Below are 22,726 nucleotides of genomic sequence, written 5' to 3' on the forward strand. Positions count from 1 at the left end.
TGTTGAAATGGGTATATACTTAGAATTTGATTTGAAATACAAGGGAATGGTTGAGATATATGTGTTGTGTTGGTTTTGGAAGTGGAGTTTCTTGGGTTTTTTTCATGGTAGTTCCATGCTCTTGAATTTAAGAACATTGTTTTGCCCAAATCAGTGTGGTATGAGAATTTTTTGGGTAAGGTTTTGGCAAGGTTATATAATGGGTTAAAGAATTTTGTTAAAGTACGAAGAAAATTTGAGATTCTTGAATAAAAACTACTTGCATTAATTTTTGCCCTAATGCAACTGAACACTAGGGAGGCGCTCTTGAGTTGTACCCCTTTCTTCCAGTTGGGATGGAAAATTCCCCCTTAAACTTAGTCCTTAGATAATTTTTGGGCTTCCTAAAGAAGGCAAGACTTGAATTTAATTTATTAAGTTGAGTTTTGCTTTTATTTAGAAACCATTTTACCCATGGTGGGGGGTAGTTTTTAAAAAGATTAATACTTAAGCTGAGCTTTATATTCTCTAAGAATTATCCCTCTTTCAAAATGGCTTGATAAAACACCACTTCCTGTCCAGAGAGGAAGTTATTTTAGCTCAAGGACTGAAATATTTAGCAGATCTTTAGACAAAAGGAACAAATTACATTTCTCTCTGGCTTAAAAAGGGTGCTTGAGCCAGAGGGGGTTAAGAAACCCTCCCCCCTCCCCCTGATGGGGTGGTCTGGAGGGGCAGGGAGGGGTGGGGGTAGGGGTCCTTAGGCTCCCTGGGATGGAGGATCTTTTTTTTTTTTTTTTTTTTTTTGGTGGAGATGAAGGGGTGGGTCTATGGTACATCACCTGAGTTGTGGGGTAAATGTAGAGAGTGTCAATCAAAGGCAGAGCTCTCAGAGCTGGGAAGGAGGCTCTAGATGGCGGCTGTGCCTTAGAGAGAGCGCGCTCTGCTCCCTGCCTTCGCCTCACTTTACGCAACTTTCCCTAACTTTCAGGCAGCCTCAGGGGGCCCCCGCAGCCCCCTGCCTGTCCTAGTGACTTACTGGGGTCGATTCGAACCTTTTTTAGGGAGAAAAGCAGCTTTTGGGAGCTTTCTTTTCGTGCCTTGTTGGAAAGAAGCAGCCGTACTGAGAGCCCAGGTCGTTGTTTTTTCCAGCTTAGAAGCCATGGCGCACCTCCATTTTTGTGCGCTCTCCTAATGAGGTTTTTTTTCTTCCGGACCCGTTTTAGGATTAATTGTTGCTGTATTTTTTTGACCAGTTAACATATTTGAGGATAATTTTATTTATTTTTTGTTTTTTAACGGAGAATTTTGTTTTTATTTTTAATTATTTGGATCTGATATTTTTCTACTACTAGATAGGACTCTTGCTTTGGACCTACTACATGGATCAGGTAAGTTCATGATCATTAGTGATAATTTAAAAGATTTATATGTTTATGTTTGCTTTATTTTCTGTAAATATGAGAAATTCCTGGATGACGCAATAAGATACAGAGATTGTTATTTGTATCCAGTGTGTTACTTTGAGAAACTTTCCTTATTGATAGTGATGATTCTCCCTGTTCGGTTTAGCCTGTTTTTATGTGGTTTTTTTTTAAAGAAAAAATAGAAATATTTTGCTTTTTGGTGCTTACCGCTGTTGTGTTATAACAATATCGTTACATCGTCAGGACTTTGTTCCTGATAATAAAAACCATCGATAGAAGCTGGGACCTTACCTTTCTTTCAACTTTTGACAGTAAATACCTGGGCACAGGACTTCAAAGCAAACACAGATTCCCCCTCCCCCTTAATATTTAAGAATTAAAAGATGATGAGAAATAAGGACAAAAGCCAAGAGGAGGACAGTTCGCTACACAGCAATGCATGGAGGTATGAGCTATCAACTTTCTTCCTTTTTTCTTTTTTTTTGGGGGAAACCTCAGCTTACATTGTTCACCTTGACAGACAAGGATAGCTATCTGTTTTATTTTAAGTATTTTACTAATTTGGATTCGTTTTTTAAAGCGTGACCTTGAGATTGCTAATATGCCACACCCTAATTTTTTGGTAGCAATTTATGAAAGTTAAGTTGTGACTTAAGGCCTCTTACAGCAGTCAAAAGGTAAGGTACCTTTATTCAAGGGGGCCTTTCCTGTAAACTACAGTTTTTTTGTCAATAAATTTCAGTTTTTAGGTTTTTGTGCTGTAGGAAAATGACCTTGTCGGTTTAGCCATTGCTGCATTGCACCATTTTACATACAAGGCAAATTTTTTCTTTGAAGAATCTAGGATACCCAAACTTGTAACTGAAGGCCATAGAGGAGCCTTGTGGTAGTAAATTATAGTAAATAGACATTTGAGAAAGTTATATGAATGAAAAAATGTACATTTTAAAATGAAATTGCAAAAAGGACCCTTTGACTGATGCCTCTCAGTTTATATTTTTATTTGACTCTGTATTTCTTTTGATACTCTTGACATTTTAGGAAATTTTGATAAGATTTATCAAAACCTTTACTCTCGATGATTACAGTTCCTGAATTTATGAGATCAGACCTGTGATCACAGAAATCTTGGAATACTATTAATATGCTTCTATTTTGTGTTTGCTACTGATTATAATTGTATATTTTATATTTAAAATACTTTATGGTTTGCATTTGTATGCTTATATTCAGACAATGCTCTCTGGTTTGTAGATGTAGTATTTTATTCTTGCATTTTAGTTGTAGTTGCTTTAAATTTATTGATTTATTTCGACAGAGTCGCCTGGAATGCTTTATCTCCTGAAGCTTACAAATGTACTGTTTGTTCAAATCATGATTTGTTTCACATTTGTTGGAGTTCACCATATTAGTGACTAAGTAATAAAGCCTCTAAGATGTTTTGTTGTATGAAAAGCCTCTAAGATGTTTTGTATGATCTGTATATTAATTTTTTTAAGTATATATGAATGCATTTCTTGATGTGTGTTCTATGAATTTGTCATGTTATAAATTTTAAATCATGCATTTAACAAGAATTTGGTTATATGATTTTTTTCTCCCCAGCTTTGCTCTTTTATAATTTTATATAAACAATATGCTTTATTATTAGGTTAGTGATAGAAAGTTTTGAAAATGGTTTATTAATAATGTTAAATTTTTATGTTTTATAAGACTTAAAATATTTTGACCCTTGCTTTTAAAAATACCTTTCCAAATTCTTTTGCAAATTGAGTTGTCACATAGTTTGGATTACTGTCTTTGGAATTGAATTGCCCATGTAATTACCTAGGTTAGATTTAGGACAGAAAACTTCTCTACTGATTCTAAACTGATTTTTCTGAAAAGTGATGGTGATTTGAACAAATAGGAATCCCCAGGTATCTTTGACAAATTATTAAAGATTCAATACCTAAAATTGGTACTCCCTTGAGTGTATGATTTGCATATCTCACATGGGTTTTGGCTTTCTCAGGCAAGGTTTGTGGTTAACATCATTGATCAGACTCTGCTTTCTAATTTAAAAAAATTAAGCGGTGTTGTTATTCTTTCTTTTAATGATACTCTGACCTGGAAAACTACATGGAAGTTACCATGCATTTGTCTCCTGGTAATGAGGTTGCAGCTTAACTAGAGGCATGCACTGTACTTTTGAATGTGTTTTTTGGTCACGTATATTTTGATTCATATACCTGATGAGTGTCAAAAAATATTTGAGAGACTCCTTGAAAAGAAGATGGAGTGTTAAATTACTGTTACCCTAAGTTGCATACCTTAATACATGCACATAATTATGACATCACTTCCTTTTTAAAATTGTAAAGCTATAGAATGTTAGTGGTGTTTTATTGTAGTAGATTAATGTTATTTTTAAGTGAGCTAAAATTAAGGTGACTGTTACGGTAGCTAGAACTTGGTTCTTTAATCCATCAGAATTTCTCCATAAGGACCTAGTTTCTATGGCATAAAGTCTAGTGTTTAGGGAATACTACAGAAATCAACTTTTGCAGCCTGAGCCACAGGAGAGGAAGGGAGGAGTTTGCAGGTCAAGTAAACTTTTTGGTCTGAGATTTACTTTAGGACCTGAAAGAATTGAGTGTAAATTTAGGTATGGCTGGTATTCTCCTGTTTTTGGAAATAATGGCAATACTTAATAGTCATTATGTAAGTTTGTTGTTCTTTTGAAGTTAATGCTTAAGTATAATGTTATACTTTGTATATCATGATTTTTGAAGGTTGAAAAGTTCACTTTCAAAAACATGATTTTAAAGATACTTGATATCTGTAAATTTTTAAATATTTGAAACAAAGTTTTTGTGATGGACATATATAGAAATGCATACCACACACACTTATCTAAAATAATTTGTGGTTTGGGGTAACTTCAGTAATATCACAAAATGGAAAGAGAAGGAAATGTGAATGGAACTCTGCACACAAAGAGCTCTGTGTGTTCTAGGACGCTGCGTTTTCAATTTATCATAAGGACTGAAACAGTTTATTAAATTTATCTCCAAAACGTCTGCCTCTGAACCAGATTTTATTTTGATAACCTGAGGTGCGGGCAAAATCTTTTTAATCAGCCTTTTAGTTGTTACTCTAAAAGGCTGGGGATAGTTAGAAATTGGCATAATGCAGTTGCTTGTGGAGTGGAACAGGGGGTTTTTTAAGTGGCAGCCATTTTATGATGCTGATAATTCTTAGGAATCGGGATTTTTTGAGAAGATTGAAAATAAAGCGAATTGAAACCTGAAATACCGAAGTATCTCCCCCCTCCCCCTTTTTTTGTTCTTTGGTACTGAAATAAAGGGCAGCTTGGTAGTTAGCGCCGGCAGCAGCTCTCTGAGTCCCTGGCATCTTGGTGCAGGTCCAGCTCAGTCACAAAATGGCTGTTCCTTTGTGCCGCAGCGCTGACAGACATACTGCATTGCACTGTGTACTCGCCAAACAGCAGGAAGTTGCCGTGCCGAGTTCAAAGGCCGGCCGGCGCCGGCGCCGACTGCTGATTGGCTGTGCGCGCGCTTGGTAACAGCGGGTCAACAGCGGCGGCCTTTGGGCAGGCTCCGCCCTGCGACGTCAGGCGCCTCGCCGCCGGGAGGAGCGAACGCAGTGACGTTAGGTTGCGTGCGCAGCCTACGTCGTTCCTCTTCTCCGCCTAGTCAGCCGCAGGCCAAGGGGCACGGGGCGGGGGCGGAGGCGGGGGCGGGGTGGGGAGGGGAAGGGAATGCTGTCTGGGGCTTTCCGGTGGGCGACCTCTCCTGCGCGATTTCGCCCCTGGCGGCGCCCTTCGCCCAGCCCTGTGGCCGTCTCCACCCTGCAGCGTCTATTTTTTGCCCATCTCTAAGAATGGTTTTCCTCTTAGAAGCGGCTTCTGCTTTTGGAGAAAGTGAAAGGCACTAATCGGAAACCTTCAAGTCGAAAACCTGCCAGTTTTTATCATTTTCGCTTTCCTTTCTCATATCCTAGCGGGTCTTTTTTTTTTCTCTTTTTTGTGTTCACTGTGAAGAGATTAGTGAGTTTGTTACCATTGACCAAAAGCGTTTCACTATCAAGAGGAGATATTTTTATTTTAATTGAAACTTGTTAACGGTGTTACAGCTGTTGTTTAATACATGGCTTATAAACAAAGGGAAGATTATTTGAACTTGTCCCCGTGCATTTTTACTTGGTACCAAACATTTTCTCAATTGGCATTTGATGGAGAAAAACTCAGGTCAGTATGTGCAAAGTGATTTATTTTTAAGATTAACAACGGGATAGTTAAGTAGAAAATAGATTTTCACCTGATCAGTAACTACTAGATTACTAATATTAGGTTAACTTAAACAACAGAATACAGCAATAGGTATCCATAACTACGCAAACAAGTGTTAGAAAACAACTCTTCTTAAGTGTTAAAGCACTTGCTGAAGAATAGTGACTCCCAAAGCTTGGCCAGTAGTGGAATTACTTGGTAAAATCTTAGGAAACTTCTCAGATCCCCCATTCTGGAAATTTTAATTCAATCCTGGTAAACTTGTTAAAATGCTGTAATGATGCTCATGGTCTGCCTTGTTTGGAAACCCTTGCAAGGATTTCTGGTTAAAAAAAAAATCATAGCTTGCCAACGGTGACTGTAATTTGGTCACAAGAAATGAATTTAAGTAAGAAGGAAAGACTATATTGGTGTTTTCGTAATCGTACCCTGGTGAAAAGTTTTTTCTAAGCTTTTGCAGTGTTTTTAGCAATAACTGGAATGATCTGTCATATAATTGGCAATAGTTCAGAAATTTTTTATTGAGTAAAGTATGATACTTTGAAAGAGATGTTTACCTGGGCATATCGTGAGTTTCTGAATAAAGTTTATAGAAGATAAAATTCACTACATTATTAATTGGTTTTGTAGGTTCACATAGTCTTGGTTCTTTACAAAGAATTCTTTGTGGAAACTAGGTGAAATTGGGTTTTCAGTTTGTTTTATAGACTCGTTCATCAGAGCTTCTGTAAGTGATTTTTAAAGTATATCCTCAAATATATATGATGAAATTTTTAACAGCCTTAGGGACAAATATTTAAGAATTTGATGATCATTAACATATTAACAACTTCTGAAGGTGGATATAAAGCAAGAAGAAGAAAGGTTCTTTCTGTGTATTGAGATTGAATTCTGGTTAGTTGTATTAAAATTTTATTTGCTAAATACTCTAAATTAAAAGATAGAATTAAGTAACACTGCAGTCGTGTTCCAGGATATAAACTGCTCTGTTGTAGATGTAATAAATATTGTTACTATGTGAGTTAAAATGAATGTTATGATATAGCAGTATATCTGTGAACAGTTTGCATGCCACTTGGAGCCAATTAACTTTTTAAAGAACCAGAGTATTAGGTCTGTTCATTGAGCTTTCTATGGGTTTTCCTCCTGTGTGCAGAATGTAATGAAATGGCAGGAAAAGTGCTGATTAATCTTTCCTCTTTCTTTTGGATTCTTGTTTTGAAAACCTGCAGTTTCCAATTGATATTTGGCTCTTTGGAGAGTAACATCTTTTGTAAAGGTTAAGCGGTTGCAGGAAGGTGGGCAAACAGTATTTCATAAGAAGCTTTAGTTATAAAAAGTTTTAGCAGGTTATTGTTTGAGAGATGAATCTGGAAGTTTAGTTGAATTTTACCTGACAGTATGTGAAACTCACAGATTTTATAATTGATTGGTTTACTTACCCCCTCCCATATACAGCAAACCCCTGACAATTGTGAGAGATACCTCCTAAAACCACCTATTTCCAGACTCCTATCATTTCTCCCATAAAATGTGGCACAACTTGCTCCTGACATAAAAATTAAGTGACTGCTCTGTGTGACATTTGGTAAGTTTACTCTGGGCATGAGCATCATTTTTTTAAGGTCTTTTAGCTTTTTATTTGTTTGTTTTGAAAACCTTAGAACTCAGTTGACTTTCTTAAGGAGGGCGTTTTAGCGAAGAAACAGTGTTCTTTTTAATCACCCAAGAGTTATTTTGTATACATATAAAAACAACTATGTTGGCCTACTTAGCTGGTGTTTGATACTATAGCTGAATAATCCCTCCTGCATTTCAACCTCATTGATTGGGCATTGAATTCAAATTCATACCTTTCCAAAATTGCCTATTACTACTTCTTTGGAACTTTAGTGTTATTAGTATAAATCCAGAACAACAAAAGTTGACACAATTCACCAAATGCCCAGGGTCTGTTTTATGTTTATTTTGTTTTCAGTAATTTAGCACAGTGTTGGAGCACATATTTTATATGTTATGACCTTGCCCCTAATCAGTCTAAACTAATTGATAAGGGAAGTCTGGGGGGCAGAGACCCTTTTATTAAAAGCTCCTATACTGGGTGTATTGGAGGTGGGGGGACAAGGCTTTGCTTGGTGAAATAAATCATGGAGAATGTAGGTGTATGGAAGGCACTCATGCTGCATTTCAAAACAGTTCCAATTTAGCATCTTAACTGTTAACATGTTTGGTTAAGTCACTTTTTTTTCTTCCAGTTTTATGAGATATAATTGACATACAGCACTGTATAAATTTAAGGTGTACAGCATGATTTGACATACATACATCATGAACTGATTACCACAATAGGTTTAGTGAACATACATCATCTGGTAGATACAGAATTTAAAAATTGTTTTCCTTGTGATGAGAACTTTCAGGATTTACTTTTTAAACAACTTTTCTATATAACATACAGAAGTGTTAATTATATTTATCGTGTTTTACCTTGCATCCCTAGTACTTATTTGTCTTATACTGGAGGTTTGTACCTTTTAGCTATCTTCATTCAATTCCCCCTCCCCCCAGACCCCTCACTACCCCCCCCCCATCCCCCAACCTTGCCTCTGGTCCACAAATCTGATCTCTTTTTCTGTAAGGTAGTTTTTTGTTTTTGTTTTTTTTTTTAATTTAGTGGGAGATTTTTGAATGAAATTGATAAGGGCTAAAGTCTTTTTTTTTTCTTTTAATAGCACCTTTAATTATTTATTTGTTTATTTATTTTTTGGGGCTGTGTTGGGTCTTCGTTTCTGTGCGAGGGCTTCCTCTAGTTGCGGCAAGTGGGGGCCACTCTTCATCGCGGTGCGCGGGCCTCTCACTATCGCGGCCTCTCTTGCTGCGGAGCACGGGCTCCAGACGCGCAGGCTCAGTAATCGTGGCTCACGGGCCCAGTTGCTCCGCGGCATGTGGGATCTTCCTAGACCAGGGCTCAAACCCGTGTCCCCTGCATTGGCAGGCAGACTCTCAACCACTGCACCACCAGGGAAGCCCCAGGTTGTTTGTTTTTGAAGTATAATTGACCTACAACATTATGTTACTGTGTTTGGCTAAGGTCACCATTTTTGTTATTTTAGTGATAGATTCTGGAGAGTCTCCACAGTTTAGGGGAAAATGTGATTACTCTCATCTTGGTGGGGAGAGTGTTGGCAGAAGAGCAGCAGCTAAGGCATCATTCTAAAGATAGTCTTGATTTTATACTTAGGATTCAGTTCTGATGAGTTATTTTGTAATTTGTGAAGTCTTTAACTGTTCCTTCCGTGCCGGGCAAGAGCTGTGTACAGTGATGGGCACTAGTGCAGCATTTACTTTAGTACTGAAAACTTTTCTTCCCAATTTAGGCTAATGAAGTACACTGTTGGAATTTTCTCTTTTTTTTTTTTTTTTTGAATTTTCTCATTTCTGGAGTGTGGATATGGGACTTCCCTGGTGGTCCAGTGGTTAAGACTCCGAGTTTCCACTGCAGGGGACTCGGGTTCGATCCCTGGTCGAGAACTAAGATCCCGCATGCCGCACAGCGCGGCACGGCCAAAAAAAAAAAGTGTGGATAATGACAGTCTTCACTGGGTTATGAAGATTAAATCATACAATGCCTATAAAGTATTTAGCAAAGAGAGACTGTTACACTGAAAGTACTCAGTAACTGCAAGCTGCTCGTAATATTTTATTCCTAGTGCTTCATCTTTCTTTCTTTTTCTGTTCTTTCTAAGTCCCTCTTTAAGAGCCAGGCTGCCTGTGAGGTTCTGTGGCTGGTGGCCTGGCCTCCCACAGGAGTCTGGTCTATTTAGGCAAGTTAGGAGAGAGGTTTGTTTAAATGATTTTAGGAGGCAGGTCCTCTTTTTTAGTTAGTTGAAACCTCGGGTGTATTTTGCAGTTAATCCTATAATTGTTTTTATTTTTTAAATTTATCCCCCTGAGAAACCCAGCCTTTTGAAGGGAGCATATGATTCTTTCTGGACTAGAGCGGCTTGTGTGAGTCATAGCCCTCCTCTTGGCAGTCACTCTGAGTAGATGCCTTATTTCCTCCTTCTGGAGCTGAGCTGGTAATTATTGCCCTGGTTTACCCTCTGCCTCATTTCCCTCTCAAGCTGTACAAGAGTGAATAATTAATGCCAAGGTGCAGTGCTGTTTGGATATAAATGTAACTGCAGTAATATTTACAACAAAATCTAATTGGCTGTAGCTTGCTTTTCCTTATCAGTCTTCACCATAGCGGCATTTGATTTAACATAATGCCTAACGTCCAGTTTATTCTGTTAGACCTACAGTCTCATGATTTGTGTTTTGGGTTTCCTCTACTTTCTTCATTTCCTTTACTTTTGGTTTCTGAGTTCGTTGAATTCTATTTTTTGTTTCTACATCAGACCTTGGAGAGCTTCTAAAAATACCAATGTCCAGCCCAACCCCTGTGATTAATTTTTAAAAGCTCTCCATGTGTTTCCAATTTGCATGTGTTTCCATATGTTTGCATGTTTCCGCATGTGTTTCAAATCTTCTGATGGAGCACTTGTTACATTCTTTTCTAATCCTTTGTCTCTCCATTCCTTGTCCTATTTTCTCAGTTCCCTTTTTAGGGCAGCTTGAATTTGGAGGTCTGGAAGCAATGGGGGATGGGGTGCTGATAAAGGGGAGTTGTATGCTTGATGGAAGAGGAAAAGTTTCCGTTTCAATGTCATGCCAGATCCTGCTGTAGCATACCTTTGAAATGTTTATACTGATGGGATTTTTTTTTTACTTAATTAATTTATTTTTGGCTGCGTTGGGTCTTCGTTTCTGTGTGAGGGCTTTCTCTAGTTGCGGCGAGCGGGGGCCACTCTTCATCGCGGTGCGTGGGCCTCTCACTATCGCGGCCTCTCTTGTTGCGGAGCACAGGCTCCAGACGCGCAGGCTCAGTAGTTGTGGCTCACGGGCCCAGTTGCTCCGTGGCATGTGGGATCTTCCCAGACCAGGGCTCGAACCCGTGTCCCCTGCATTAGCAGGCGGATTCTCAACCACTGCGCCACCAGGGAAGCCCCTTTTGGGATTTTTTCACCTCCAATTGCTTTAAATTCTAGTGCTATCTCTTCATTACTGTGATTGTCTACTTGAACCCGTTTAGAGACCTCCAAAAGTTTGGATTCCAGAATTAACTTTGAATGTAGTTACATTCCATTCAGAATTCCTTTTCCCCCTAGCTGATAAAGGTAACTTAGGGCTAGAGCAGAGGCCCTGGGTTGTGCTATGAATCAGTTATTTAGAGTGATATTTGTCACCCACTGGTGGGTTGTGAATTGTAACCAGCGTTAAAAACAGAGTAAGAGAATAGAATATAAAAATAAACCTCAGGGTATTGCATTTGTATGCATTATTTCTCAGTCCAGTCGTGACTGGTAATCTTTCATTTGGATTTTGTCATGCAGGAAAATAACACGTGGTGAATACCAGAGTAGATTTGCATTTTATTGAGTGCTCACTGTGTCAGGCACTGTTTCAAGGAGTTTTGAACGTATATTTTATTTAGTGTGAGGGTTAGTGTAGCAGAAATGATAGTGACCTCCTTCCACTAGCATTCCCAGGTTAACTGTCACAGAGCTTTCTTCTTTTGACCTTCTGTGGGTGGTCCTGCGTCCTGCTGAGCTCTTCCTATACCCATGTCATGCTGTTCCCTCAGTTGGGTTGTGTACTTAACTGAGGATTTATAGTTACTTCTCCTGTCCGTTTATTCTGGTTCTGCTTACAGTTGTGCATTTCAATTAAGTATCAAACCAGTAGATGAAATGATTGTTGAGAGATGTTTCATTGAAAACAGCATTGATTGTCCTGGAGAGATTCAATAATTGCTAACAATAGTGCCTACTATGAGCCTGCAACTTGTTCTAAGTCTTTGATATGTGTTAATTTGAGTTGTCCTCACATCAGGTCTGTGAGGTAGGTAGGATTATCACCCCTCTTTTGTAGATGAGAAAACTGAGGCACAAGGGGGAATAAAGGGTAGATAGAACTGGATTCAGACACAGGCAGTTTGCCTCCAGGATTAGATAGATAGGTAATGTAGGTGATTGGGGAAAATAGTAAAACTGTAGACTAATTCTGTACTCTGTTTGTCTTGAAAAACTTCACATTTTTAAAGAAACCAAAAGCTGAAAATCACTGGTGTGATTTATACCAGAGACAGATTGCTTTTCAAAAGGCGGTGATACTACATGGAAAGATTCAAGTTAACTTGTATCCAGTGATTCGCCTGGGGGTAGTTTGAGAAACCGCTGGGGAGTAGTGCAAGGAAAGGTGGTGGGTGGAGGGGTGCTGGAGAGGAGAACCTGGCCCTTGTCTGGTTGGACAGACTCCAGCGCCACACATGCACTTTGGATTTGGCCACAGTTTGTAGAGACTGAGCTTTGCTTCTAATTTTTGTTTTTTGTTGTGGTAAACTTAGTTCCCACATAGGCTTTGCATCAGAATCACTTGTGAATTTAAAAAACCCAGGCCCATACCTGATTGGATTTGGGGGGTCTTGTAGTGGGAGGGGAGGGAGGGAAGAGGAGAGAGAGGAGGGGAAGGGAGGGGAGGGGAGGGGGGAGATAACCGGGATTGTCAGAAGTGCTCCAGGTGTGTCCGTTGCAAAGCCAGCGTTGGGAACACTTGTCCTATAGACATGCCCTCTGGGGAAATGGTTCCTGAGTGTGGTGGCTGTCAAAAACCTTAATTAGAGGGCGCCTTCAGTTCCAGTTGATAATGCTGGTTGATTTGACATTAAAATGGAGGCAGTATATGGCTGGTAAGTTGTCATTTTGAGGGAAGGGGGTGATGGGTCAAATTCTTGCAGTGTTCCAGTTCCCTTGCTTGATTAAAAAGTTTGTTTCCTCTGAATTTAGCTTTATATAGGCATTTAAGTCCCCAGATTTACTTGCTAAGAATCACCTGGGGTGCTTGTTAAACATATTCCCAGGCTTCTCCCCTGGAAGTTTGACTTCAGTCATTCTGGCGTGGTGCCCAGGAATCTGTATGTTGAACAACAGCCTCCCTTGATTCTTGCACTGAGGCAGGTTTGGGAAATAAGGGCTAATGGAACGGGACTTTGGGTCTCTTTTCTGTTTCTTTTTAGCTGTAGAATCTCGGGCAGGAACCTTTGAGCTTGTTTCTCTATCTTTAAAATAGGAGTAAGGGTATATAGTATGTCTCTCTTGGGGAAGTTAGAATTAAGTGAAATACTGTTTTTATAACACTAGTTTTCAGCTTGGGGACACCACCTCCTCCCCCAGCAAGACTTTTGGCAGTGTCTGTAGGTATTTTTGGTTCAGGTCGGGGTGCTGCTGGCACCTAGTGGGTAGAGGCCAGGGATGTTGCTCAACATCCTACAATACAAAGGACAGCCCCCCCCTATTCCCCCCCAACAAGAAAACATCAATAATGCTGAGTGTGAGAAACTGGTCTAAAACACTAAAGTGCTTGCCACAGTGAGTGTTGGCTGTTATTAAGAAAGTTGGGGGCCCTCACTTTTCCTTTTCTGTGGCCTGATTCAGGGACTTCACTTACTTCCTGTGACAGTGTGGTCGTAAGTTCCACATTTACTATTGAGGTTAGCAGCCAGGACTTTTAAATCTCCTTTGACCTTTGGAGTTGCTAACTTACAAAAGTCTAAAACTATAGCCTAAAAGTTGTTAATAAGGAAAGATAAGACTCAAAGGGCTGAAAGGAACTCCTGGTCAAACAAGTTCGTCCAACCTCAGGGTTCTAAATGGATGTAAATACATCAGTTGGTATGGTAGATTATAGGGAGAGTTCTTCTCTGTGTAAAGTTGCCTTTCACCGCATGAAGGGTTAGTCTTCCATGTTGTTACCCGAGTAGAGAGCTTGCCTCGCCTTTTATGTTAATCCTTAGTGCTCTGCCAGACCCAGATTGGGATAGGTATTTGCGAAATGAATATTTAATTTGTACCTTATCCAGGCTTCTTGTTATCATTCACTTTTCCCTAATGATATGTATGCCTGGGTTCCATTTGTTTAATGCTTCCTAAACTATTTAGGACTACTCAGATGTTTACTGGTTATTGGGGAACAGAAGTAGCATAATAGAGGTAAAGGTGACTTCTGCCTGGCACCAGTTGAGAATTTTAGAAATATGGTTATTTAAGGTAGATTTTTTTTTCCTCCTTTACCATTGGGTTTCTTAATCTTGGGGTGGGGTGGGGTGGTTTACTGATGGGACTTACCCTTTATCTTCTGAAACTGTACACAGCATTTTTGTATGCATTTTGTCTCATACATATATGTACCTTTTTCTGAAAAGAGGATCCTTAGTGTTTCCAGTGTTAAAGTAAGTTCCAAAAGAATTGCCGAATCCTAGGAAGGTCTACTCCGGAATACTGATCAGTTCTTCAATGTTAGAAGCAGCTCTTTTTTGAGAAATTAAGAAAAATTCAGAGAAGTTCAAAGAATAAAATTAAAGTTTTCAACAAGTTAGATATAGTTAAAATCCTATTCACCCCTTTTCCCTAGTCACTTTCATGAACTTGGCATATAAAAACCTTGGCATTTTTAAAACGCACATGGTTCATGTAATATATTTTGTTTAGAAAAATATGATAGTTTTGAAATTGTCATATTGATATTTATAGATCTGATTCATCCCTAGTCTTAACTGTTGTAGTTAATTGCATAGTATGACTGTTTCACATTTTATTTTTGCATTTTCGTACATGAACGTTTAGGTTATTTCCTTTTTTTTAATCTTATGAGCAGAGCTCTGAACATTTTTATACTTTGCATCTCCTGCACACGTTTGATAATTTGTTTAGGTTATATACCCACTGATTGACTCACACGATTCATGCATATTTCTAGGGTAATATAATGCTAAATAGCTTTCCAAAGCTTCTACTGATTACTTTTTCAATAATGGTATATGAGTACTATTTTCCCTACTTTCTCATCATACTTTAATGTTAACCAGACTTTAATTTCTGCCAAGCAGATGAGTGTAAAATAATATATTGTAAATACACTTCCCAAATTACCAGTGAGGTTTAATTACCTTTTTATATGTTTATGGGCTATTGCAGTTTGGGTTTTGTAATTGTCCATTTCCTTTGCCTAGTTTTTTATTGGATTTTTCTTTGCTATGTAATTCTTCATATGTTGTATGTGTAAATCCTTTGTTGTGTATACATTGAACTTTCTTAGTCTCTTACTTGTCTTTGAACCTGGTTTATAATGTAGCTTATTCTTCAGAATCATAGGACCTGAACCAGAGGTGGAGGAGGTCTTAAAGATACTGTTCAATTTATTTAAGGAACTACATCCAGTATTTTTTTCATCAGTAAGAAACTCGTGACTTAATCTTTGCCTTTCTATCCTCTTATGACACATAGAAGTGACTGAGAAGGACTTGTCCTGCACCACCCTTGGAATGATTCTGGCCTTAATCTCTTGTTGGGTGGTTTAATAATCTGTTTAACTGATTATGACAGGGGCAGCAACACCACTTAGAGGTTAATAGTAGTATGGATTTCATAATTCAGGCTGTGGGGCTGGGGGATGACATACACACACTTGGGCTAGGCCTCTTATGTAAAACGAAGAGAAGGATTAGAGGGGAATGTTTGCATATGGCACAGAAGTGCTCCACAAATGTTAGCTATTTTAATATTGATAGAACATAGTCTGGAGATAAACTTTATGGAATTCCAGTGTAGATGGCTTTGCGTTTTTACCAGATTTTGCTTTCACCACCACCAACAAAAAAAATCCAGCTCTGCCAAGCAGTTCAGCCATTTTGTGAGTTTAGGAAAATAAACAGTACCCAGTAAGTGCTGAAATGGCAGCTCTTGGGCCGAGAACCCACAGGCTTGCTCTGTAGTGAAGTGTTGCTGTGCTGCCCTCTTGTGGTTATTTGGGAAGCGGTGATTAAAAATTAAAAACGGAACAATAGCTATTAATGCTGCTTGCTTTCAAAGTCCACTTGTAAGAGACACTTAATCACTCTATTTTTGCCACCTTCAAAAAGGATTTTGAAGAGATGTCAAATCCTTTTTATCAGTGAGTGAAAAGAAGTGTTAAGCTTTTTTTTAATAAGCATTTTTCTATTGGAATCGAAAAACTCCCAATTTTGACTTGTCCCTTTTATTTATTTTTGCATTGTATTTCCCTTGTGATGATTGTTCAATCAAAAATTATAAAACTTGTTTGCAACTTAGGTTTTGAGTAATTTTTAGGTAAACTTATTTTTCATGAGGATTCTGTATATATGGTGGTTAATCATTCCTGGAAATTCCATTTTTAATTGCCTTATAACTATTAATGCCTTTGGAAATCAGGTAATTTTATTACTTTAATTTAGGTGAAAGCTTAGCTAAAGGACTACTCACCCACTAACTTGATTTGTCCCTTTTTTCAGTCCTGTGGACTTCCCCACATCTCTTACTCTAAATCAACATTACAAGCTACAACTTAATATTGATAGTATTTAGTATTATCATTCGGCATTAATAGTGAATCTGCATAATATTTCAGGAAATATCCTGTCCTTTGAATGAATAATTAGACCGTCAGTGCCTTAAATGTGAAGGTATTTATAGTTTTTTCCTAAATACTCTTTTTCTGTTTCAACATTTAGAAACTTATTCTCCTAGGAGAAGTATGCAAATTAATTGAGTTATGCCTTTATTAAGGCTTATTTTTAGAAACGTTTTTTCCCCTATTATTTTAGGTTTCTTAATTCTGACTTGTTTCAGAAATGATGGAAGAAAAAAAAAAACACTTGGTCTCACTCTCATTCATATCTTTAGCTCATTTTGTTATAGGATTGGGGATACTTAACATCCCTTGCCTTGAATTTGGCTCTTTTGGTTGGATTTTTTATGAACCATTTGAAACATTAAAAATATTAATACTTAAATAACGAATGACTATGAACTCAACCACTCAGCCTCAGTCATAAAACCCACCAGTATCATTTTTTTTTTCTTTGGTCTGCGTCAGCTCTTAGTTGAGGCGTGCAGGATCTTTTTTCGTTGCGGCGCGGGCTCTTCCTTGTGCGCAGGCTTCTCTCTAGTTGTGGCGTGCGGATTTTCTCTCTCTAGTCGTGGCGCGTGGGCTCTGTAGTTTGCGGCACGCGCTTAGTTGCCCTGTGGCATGTGGGATCTTAGTTCCCCCCGACCAGGGATCGAACCCGCGTCCCCTGCATTGGAAGGTGGATTCTTTACCACTGGACCACCAGGGAAGTCCCCTACCAGTATCATTTTCTGATTACATCTGCCTCCCTCAACACCCAGAGATAAATACAATTGTAAACTTGATGTTTATCTTTTCTTGGGTTTGACTTTCAGAGTTACTAATTTTTTTTTTTTTTTTAAATTGCACCAGTAAGTAGTTCACGGAATCCACTAGGTACTTCAAATAACCCATCCCATAGAGTAAACCACTGTTAGCAATTTGGTGATTAAAATGTATTTATGCACATAGACATAGATGTGTTTTTTACCTAAAAGGTGTTATATGTATTTTTATGTTTCCAGAGGTCACTTTCCTACACAAACACAAATACAGAGCTGCACATGAAGGCATATATACAAAGATATTTATAGTTTTATTGGTTATAGTGAACAATTTGGAAATCTGCATACTCAGAAATACAGAGGTATGGAAGTGTATCATGGATATTTGTCGCTTGTTGGTTAAGAGAAAAGTTTAAAAATAACCTAAATGTTCCATTAATAAGGGGGCAGTTTAAATAAATGTAGTGTATTCATCCTATGAGGCAGTTCAAAGAGAATGAGATATTCATATACACACATATACCCTGATATGGGAATTGGCATTGGATGTTTCCTTCACATTTACAATGATTTATGTCACAGCTTAAAAGAGGGCACAGGCCTGAGATGATCTAGGACGGAGACCCAAGCCATGGAGGCCAGAGCCTACACCTTTTAACTGTACTTCCTCTCTTTTCCTCTTGCCTGGTGACCACCTTCTGAGTGGTCACAGGTGGAGAATAAGTGACTTAAGGTGCCTTAGTCAGCTGGACTAGTCAGCTTTACTGTGCAAAGGACCAAGGAGTCAGTAAGTATAATGAGGCCTTGTAGGTATTTAGTTGCTGTTACAGGGATGCCTGACTGGTTTTGGATGTTGTGTAAGAGGGATAAGGTTTATTTTCTGAGTCTCTAAGGCTTTGAACTCTTGTGGTAAAATAGAATATGAGCTTTTTTTAGAGCCACACTTGAGGTGGAATTCCTGCTCCCCTCCCCGACTCCCCCAGCACTTTCTAGTTTTGTCATTGACCAGGTTATTTAAAACTTCTCAATTTTTTCATCCTTCACATGGGAATAATAGTGTCTAAAAGCGTTGTTCTGGGAAATAAGCAAAATGAACATATAAGGTACTCAGCATATTGCCTGGCACCTGTTAGATGATCAGGCAATTAATAAGTGGTCTTCCCCTTCTGCTCCCCTCCCCAAGGTAGGCATCCTCCCCCTCCATTTATTCTCATTGCTTTCTCCTCTTAACTAAAGTCCCCTCAACTGCATTGTGCTTGCTGTGGATCACACTGCCCATTTGGGTCAATTCCCGTTCCCAGTGTACTGTCCTGTTCATTCTGTGGACGTGTTTGTCAAGTGATAGGGCCTCATTTCTAGTCTGGAAAGGAGTGGTGGTAAATAACAAAAATACAAAGCCTCTCTCTCTCTGTTTTTCTTTTTTTTTTTTTTTTTTGAGCCTTTCTGGCTTCATGCCGTGTGTCTTTTATCTCCGGGTTGCTAAACTCAGGGTTCTTTTCTGCTGATGTTACTCTAGGATGTGGGTTGCTACCTGCCTCCTCCTCTGCTCTGCCTCTCCTAAATGAAAAGATAGTTTTTAAGCAGAAGAGTTGAGTGAGCTGTCCACTTTTTTTCTGTAGAGTCCATCAACTTTAGATCTTTTCGCTTTAGAGTATCCTCATTCTTAACCAGCATGCCCATGAATTACTTTTTAACTGTTGGAGAACAGGGGGTGGTATATTGCCTTCAGTCTTCCCTGGCCGCCTTTTTTTGTGTGTGTGTGGCTTCTGCTTTCATCTGCCTACTTACCATTGCTCTTTCCTGGGAGGGGTTTGGAATGAGGAAAGGGTGGGGGTGTGTGGAAGCCAATGGCCGTCTTTATTGGGTTAGGCTCTTTGTTTATTCTTTTCTGTTAAGTCTACCAGGTCTGGGACTCACTGCAGGAGATTTCAAGGCAGGAGTTCTGGTTTGGGGTTAGTGTGTATGTTTTAATTTGCACCTATTTTTGAGAACCACTGATTGGATAATTGCAACCAGATTGCATTTTTATTCTTTGGGTGACTCTGCCTTGGTTTTGTTTTGTTCTGCATTGGTTCCTTTCTTGTTTGTTTGTTCGTTCGTTTCATTTTGGTTTGGTTTTGTCTTTGTCTTAAGGAGGGAGGGACTGATGATGAACAAATAAGACTTAGTGGATTCAGACAGATGGACCTGGTTTCAAATCCTACCTGTGTCATCTTGGGAGAGTTATTTAACTACTTCTGAGCTTCAGTTTTTCCTCATATGAATGAAGGACAAAATAATATCCCCCTTTTAATTTTTTTTAAAAGAGCTAATCTATATAAATTAGGTGGCATATGGCATCATGTACGTACTCAGGAAACGGTAGCTATTAGGGGTGTTGAGAATGGGACTAATGACACTGTTTGCAAATAACACTATAAAAGTGAATTAGAAAATTTTGATCTTGTATTACCAAATTACCATCCGCTGTCCTATTAACGCTACTATCTGCTGTCATATTAACACTAGGATTTTTATTTTCAAACAGATTTATGTGGCAGTTCTTAAATTTTTATTTTATTTTATTTTTTTTTAATTAAGTCATTCGGCATCTGAAGAAGCTTCGGGTTCAGACTCAGGCAGCCAGTCGGAGAGTGAGCAGGGCAGCGATCCAGGAAGCGGACATGGCAGCGAGTCAAACAGTAGTTCTGAATCTTCGGAGAGTCAGTCAGAATCTGAAAGTGAGTCGGGAGGTTCCAAATCCCAGCCAGTCCTTCCAGAAGCCAAAGAGAAGCCAGCCTCTAAGAAGGAACGGATAGCTGATGTGAAGAAGGTATCGGCTTTGCTGCACAGTGCAAACGTGCTGTGAGCTGGGACCAGCTAGCAGACCTTTGTTTCCCACGGAAAACTCCTTAGTGTATCTTGATAATGAAAACTCACCTACAGCCACCTTTTCTAATAATATACTGTCTGTGGGTCTAAATGGGGAATGCTTTCTGCTGTACTCGTTAGACACAGGGCTATAAGGAAAATACATGAACCATCAAATTATAGGGCAGAAAGACCAGTTTTTGTTGTCTTGGTTTTTAACATTTAAGAAAGGTGGTTAAAATATATATTTTTTAGTACAGCACTGAATTATACCAGAGAAAGTCATTCACACATGGTTGTGGAATGCAGTTGTAGTGTGATGGATAATCCCAATCCAGGAATAAGGGTAGTTTTTGTTCTATTGAAGAATGGAAGGAGAAATACTCCTCACAGAAAAGAAATTATCTGTACCTAGGCAAGGTAGGTATTCTTTGCTTAACGAGAATCTTCCAGCAGAGAATGCAAAAAGGCAAAAATTGAGTTGCATAGCATTTTTTCATTGATGTCCAAACTTTGGGATGCGTCCCTTTTGGGGAAGAATTAATGACTTGGTCTAGTTAGTCGTGAGAAATGCAGCTGATCTTTTAAAATTCCCTTTTGAGAGAATTAAGTTAGAATCACTGAAAATATAAAAAAGATTGCTTTTAGAAATTTAAAAATAAAATGTCTTAAAGAAACTAAAAGCTTTATGCTAAATCAGTTTTTCTTCTAAAATACAAACCTACATCTGCACACAAAGATTTTCGTAGCGGTACAAACAATTTAAAATTACCTGCAAGTTTTACAAAATAGCTTCAGCAATCCTGAAATTAAAAAAACAAAAACTGCTTTTAACTTTTGAGACAGAATTGGGATTAACTGTGTTATTTCATTTCTTCTATTCCCAGCGTAGTCATTGCTTAATGGTAAGTGACGCTTAAGAGCTGCTGGGAGGTTGGGGAATGCTGATAGTAGTGATAGGGATAGGAAAATGAAAGCTGTCCTTGCTAATTAACTCATCACCAGAGAAGTGACCTTCTAACACTCAAGTGTTGTGCTTTGTTGCCTGCTCAGTGTGTGGGGACCTTTCACAAGAGACATTTCAGGTGGTGACCTATTTCAGAAAGACCCTGAATGTAGAAGTAACCACTTAGAGATCTTCTCTGAGTGTCATTCAACTCAGAAATTTACCTGCAGAAGGTCTTGCTTGGCCATCTTTTAACTTTCTTCTGTACAGGGGAGAGTTCTTTACTTGCAGAGAGTAAAGGAAGCCATAGAAAACACGACTTGCGTCAGGTGTTTAAAACTTTACCGAAATCATGCTCACTGTCTGGAATTCACAGTTTAACTGTAAGACCATATACATATATATATATATATATATATGAAACTCCCTTTAAAGAGATAAAGGGGAATAAGACTGAATTTTAAGATAGAAGTACAGCTTTAGGCAGAAATGTTAAAGTTAAGGTGATAAGTTCCAAAAAGTTAATAAATACATGGATGAATGTACTAGCCAGTTAGAATGATTGGATTGTGACTTTAATAATTATTATTCTAAAATGAGCTTCTAAAGAAAGCTCTTTGTTTTCTGTACACACTTCCCTTTCACATGGTAGCTTTTTATTGCATAGTTGAATTAGATATCATTAGCCCTCAAAAGGACAAACAGGAACACAAGATGATTTTAGGATGTATGCATTACAGTATATACTGTGATAAAGTCCCAACAGGTGACCCTGTCTAATATTTTTAAATGGTAAAACTAATTGATGTAGTGCCATTTAAAGCATTGAGCCACCCAGTTAATAAAAGCTCCATAAATACCTGTGCTGAGTCATTTCATAGCTCTAGGAGAGGTCCAAAAAAGGATGGGGGAGGGGTTGGCAGGCAGCGCTAGAGCAAAGCTCTCTGCTGCCTTCCTCTCTCTGCCCCATTTGTTCAGAGTGTTTGGCATGTGCTGCCCCTTTTGCCTAGATTTCCTTCTGCTTGGTTATTACTGACTCCTGGTTGGACCTTTTGTCCTCCAACTCATATTATTCTAAGGTTGTTAAGGATTTTTTACTTTTATAAACTGAATTTATAAACTGAGGATGCTGTATTACATGATTATATGGCTTCTAGTTCTAAAATGCCTGTTCCTAGAACATCATGCTTGTTACCTTTGGAGGCCTTGTTTTTCTTCAGCTTACTTCGCTTTTTTTTTTTTTTTTTTTAAAGGCACTGTTGATTATATCCTTCCTTGGCTTAGTGACATTATGTGTTTTTGGATCATCTTTCATCATTTTTGTCTTTTTGGGGGTCCACTTTCCACACATTTCATGATGAGCCTCAACCTGTGGCTTCTCCTCTTGCTTCACTCCAAATATTTTCATGACATTAGCTGTCACCCGTGTTTCGATGACAAGCCCACATTTCTAATCTTGGCTTTCAAGCATCTCTTCTATATGTTTAACTCCTGTTGAGCATCTTCAGTTCATTGTTCCACAATCCGTTTAAATTCATTCTGCCTATAGGTGATTGATTTCATTAAAAGAACACACAACATACCTGTTAATAGTTTTCTGTGGGAAGGAGAGTGAGGCTGGGGGTTAGACTAATTGTTAGAGGTGGAAGAAGGGGGGCCTTTTACAATTTTTTATATTTATTGATTTGAGTCTTTTAATAAAATGGTGTCAGTATGTTGTGAAAAAAATGTTCTCTTCAACTGATTCCTCTTTAAACTTTGTTTGATCACTAGTGAGGATTGTTACTAAAAATCAGGTCTTAAAGGCAAAGGGTTAACTACTATTAGAGAATAAAATGAAGTGTGCTAGAGCAAGGGTGCCAGTGGGTCTCATTCTGAGAACTTCTAGCTAAATGTTAGAAATACCGAATTTGCCTGTATCTGGCATGTTACACATCCTGAA

At 38.5% G+C, this 22,726-nt stretch overlaps 1 protein-coding gene across 11 annotated transcripts in view; it reads left to right on the top strand.

The window, feature by feature from the left end:
- Positions 1-833: 833 nt before the first annotated feature.
- The window catches only part of CHD2 (chromodomain helicase DNA binding protein 2), a 119,524-nt gene continuing 97,631 nt past the window's right edge, over positions 834-22,726 (top strand). For 3 of the 11 annotated variants that reach the window (XM_036843907.1, XM_036843912.1, XM_036843910.1), the window contains exons 1-2: positions 5,217-5,658; positions 19,569-19,800. In XM_036843907.1, the coding sequence (XP_036699802.1) occupies positions 5,558-5,658; positions 19,569-19,800 (333 nt within the window). In that variant the 5' untranslated portion in view covers positions 5,217-5,557. Of the gene's footprint in view, positions 1,371-1,718; positions 1,852-5,215; positions 5,659-19,568; positions 19,801-20,725; positions 20,744-22,726 lie in introns of those variants that run through there. The other 8 variants (XM_036843905.1, XM_036843909.1, XM_036843902.1 and 5 more) reach the window with 6 other exon arrangements.

Source organism: Balaenoptera musculus, chromosome 2 (genome assembly GCF_009873245.2).
Source record: "Balaenoptera musculus isolate JJ_BM4_2016_0621 chromosome 2, mBalMus1.pri.v3, whole genome shotgun sequence".
In the NCBI taxonomy this organism is placed as follows: Eukaryota; Metazoa; Chordata; class Mammalia; order Artiodactyla; family Balaenopteridae; genus Balaenoptera; species Balaenoptera musculus.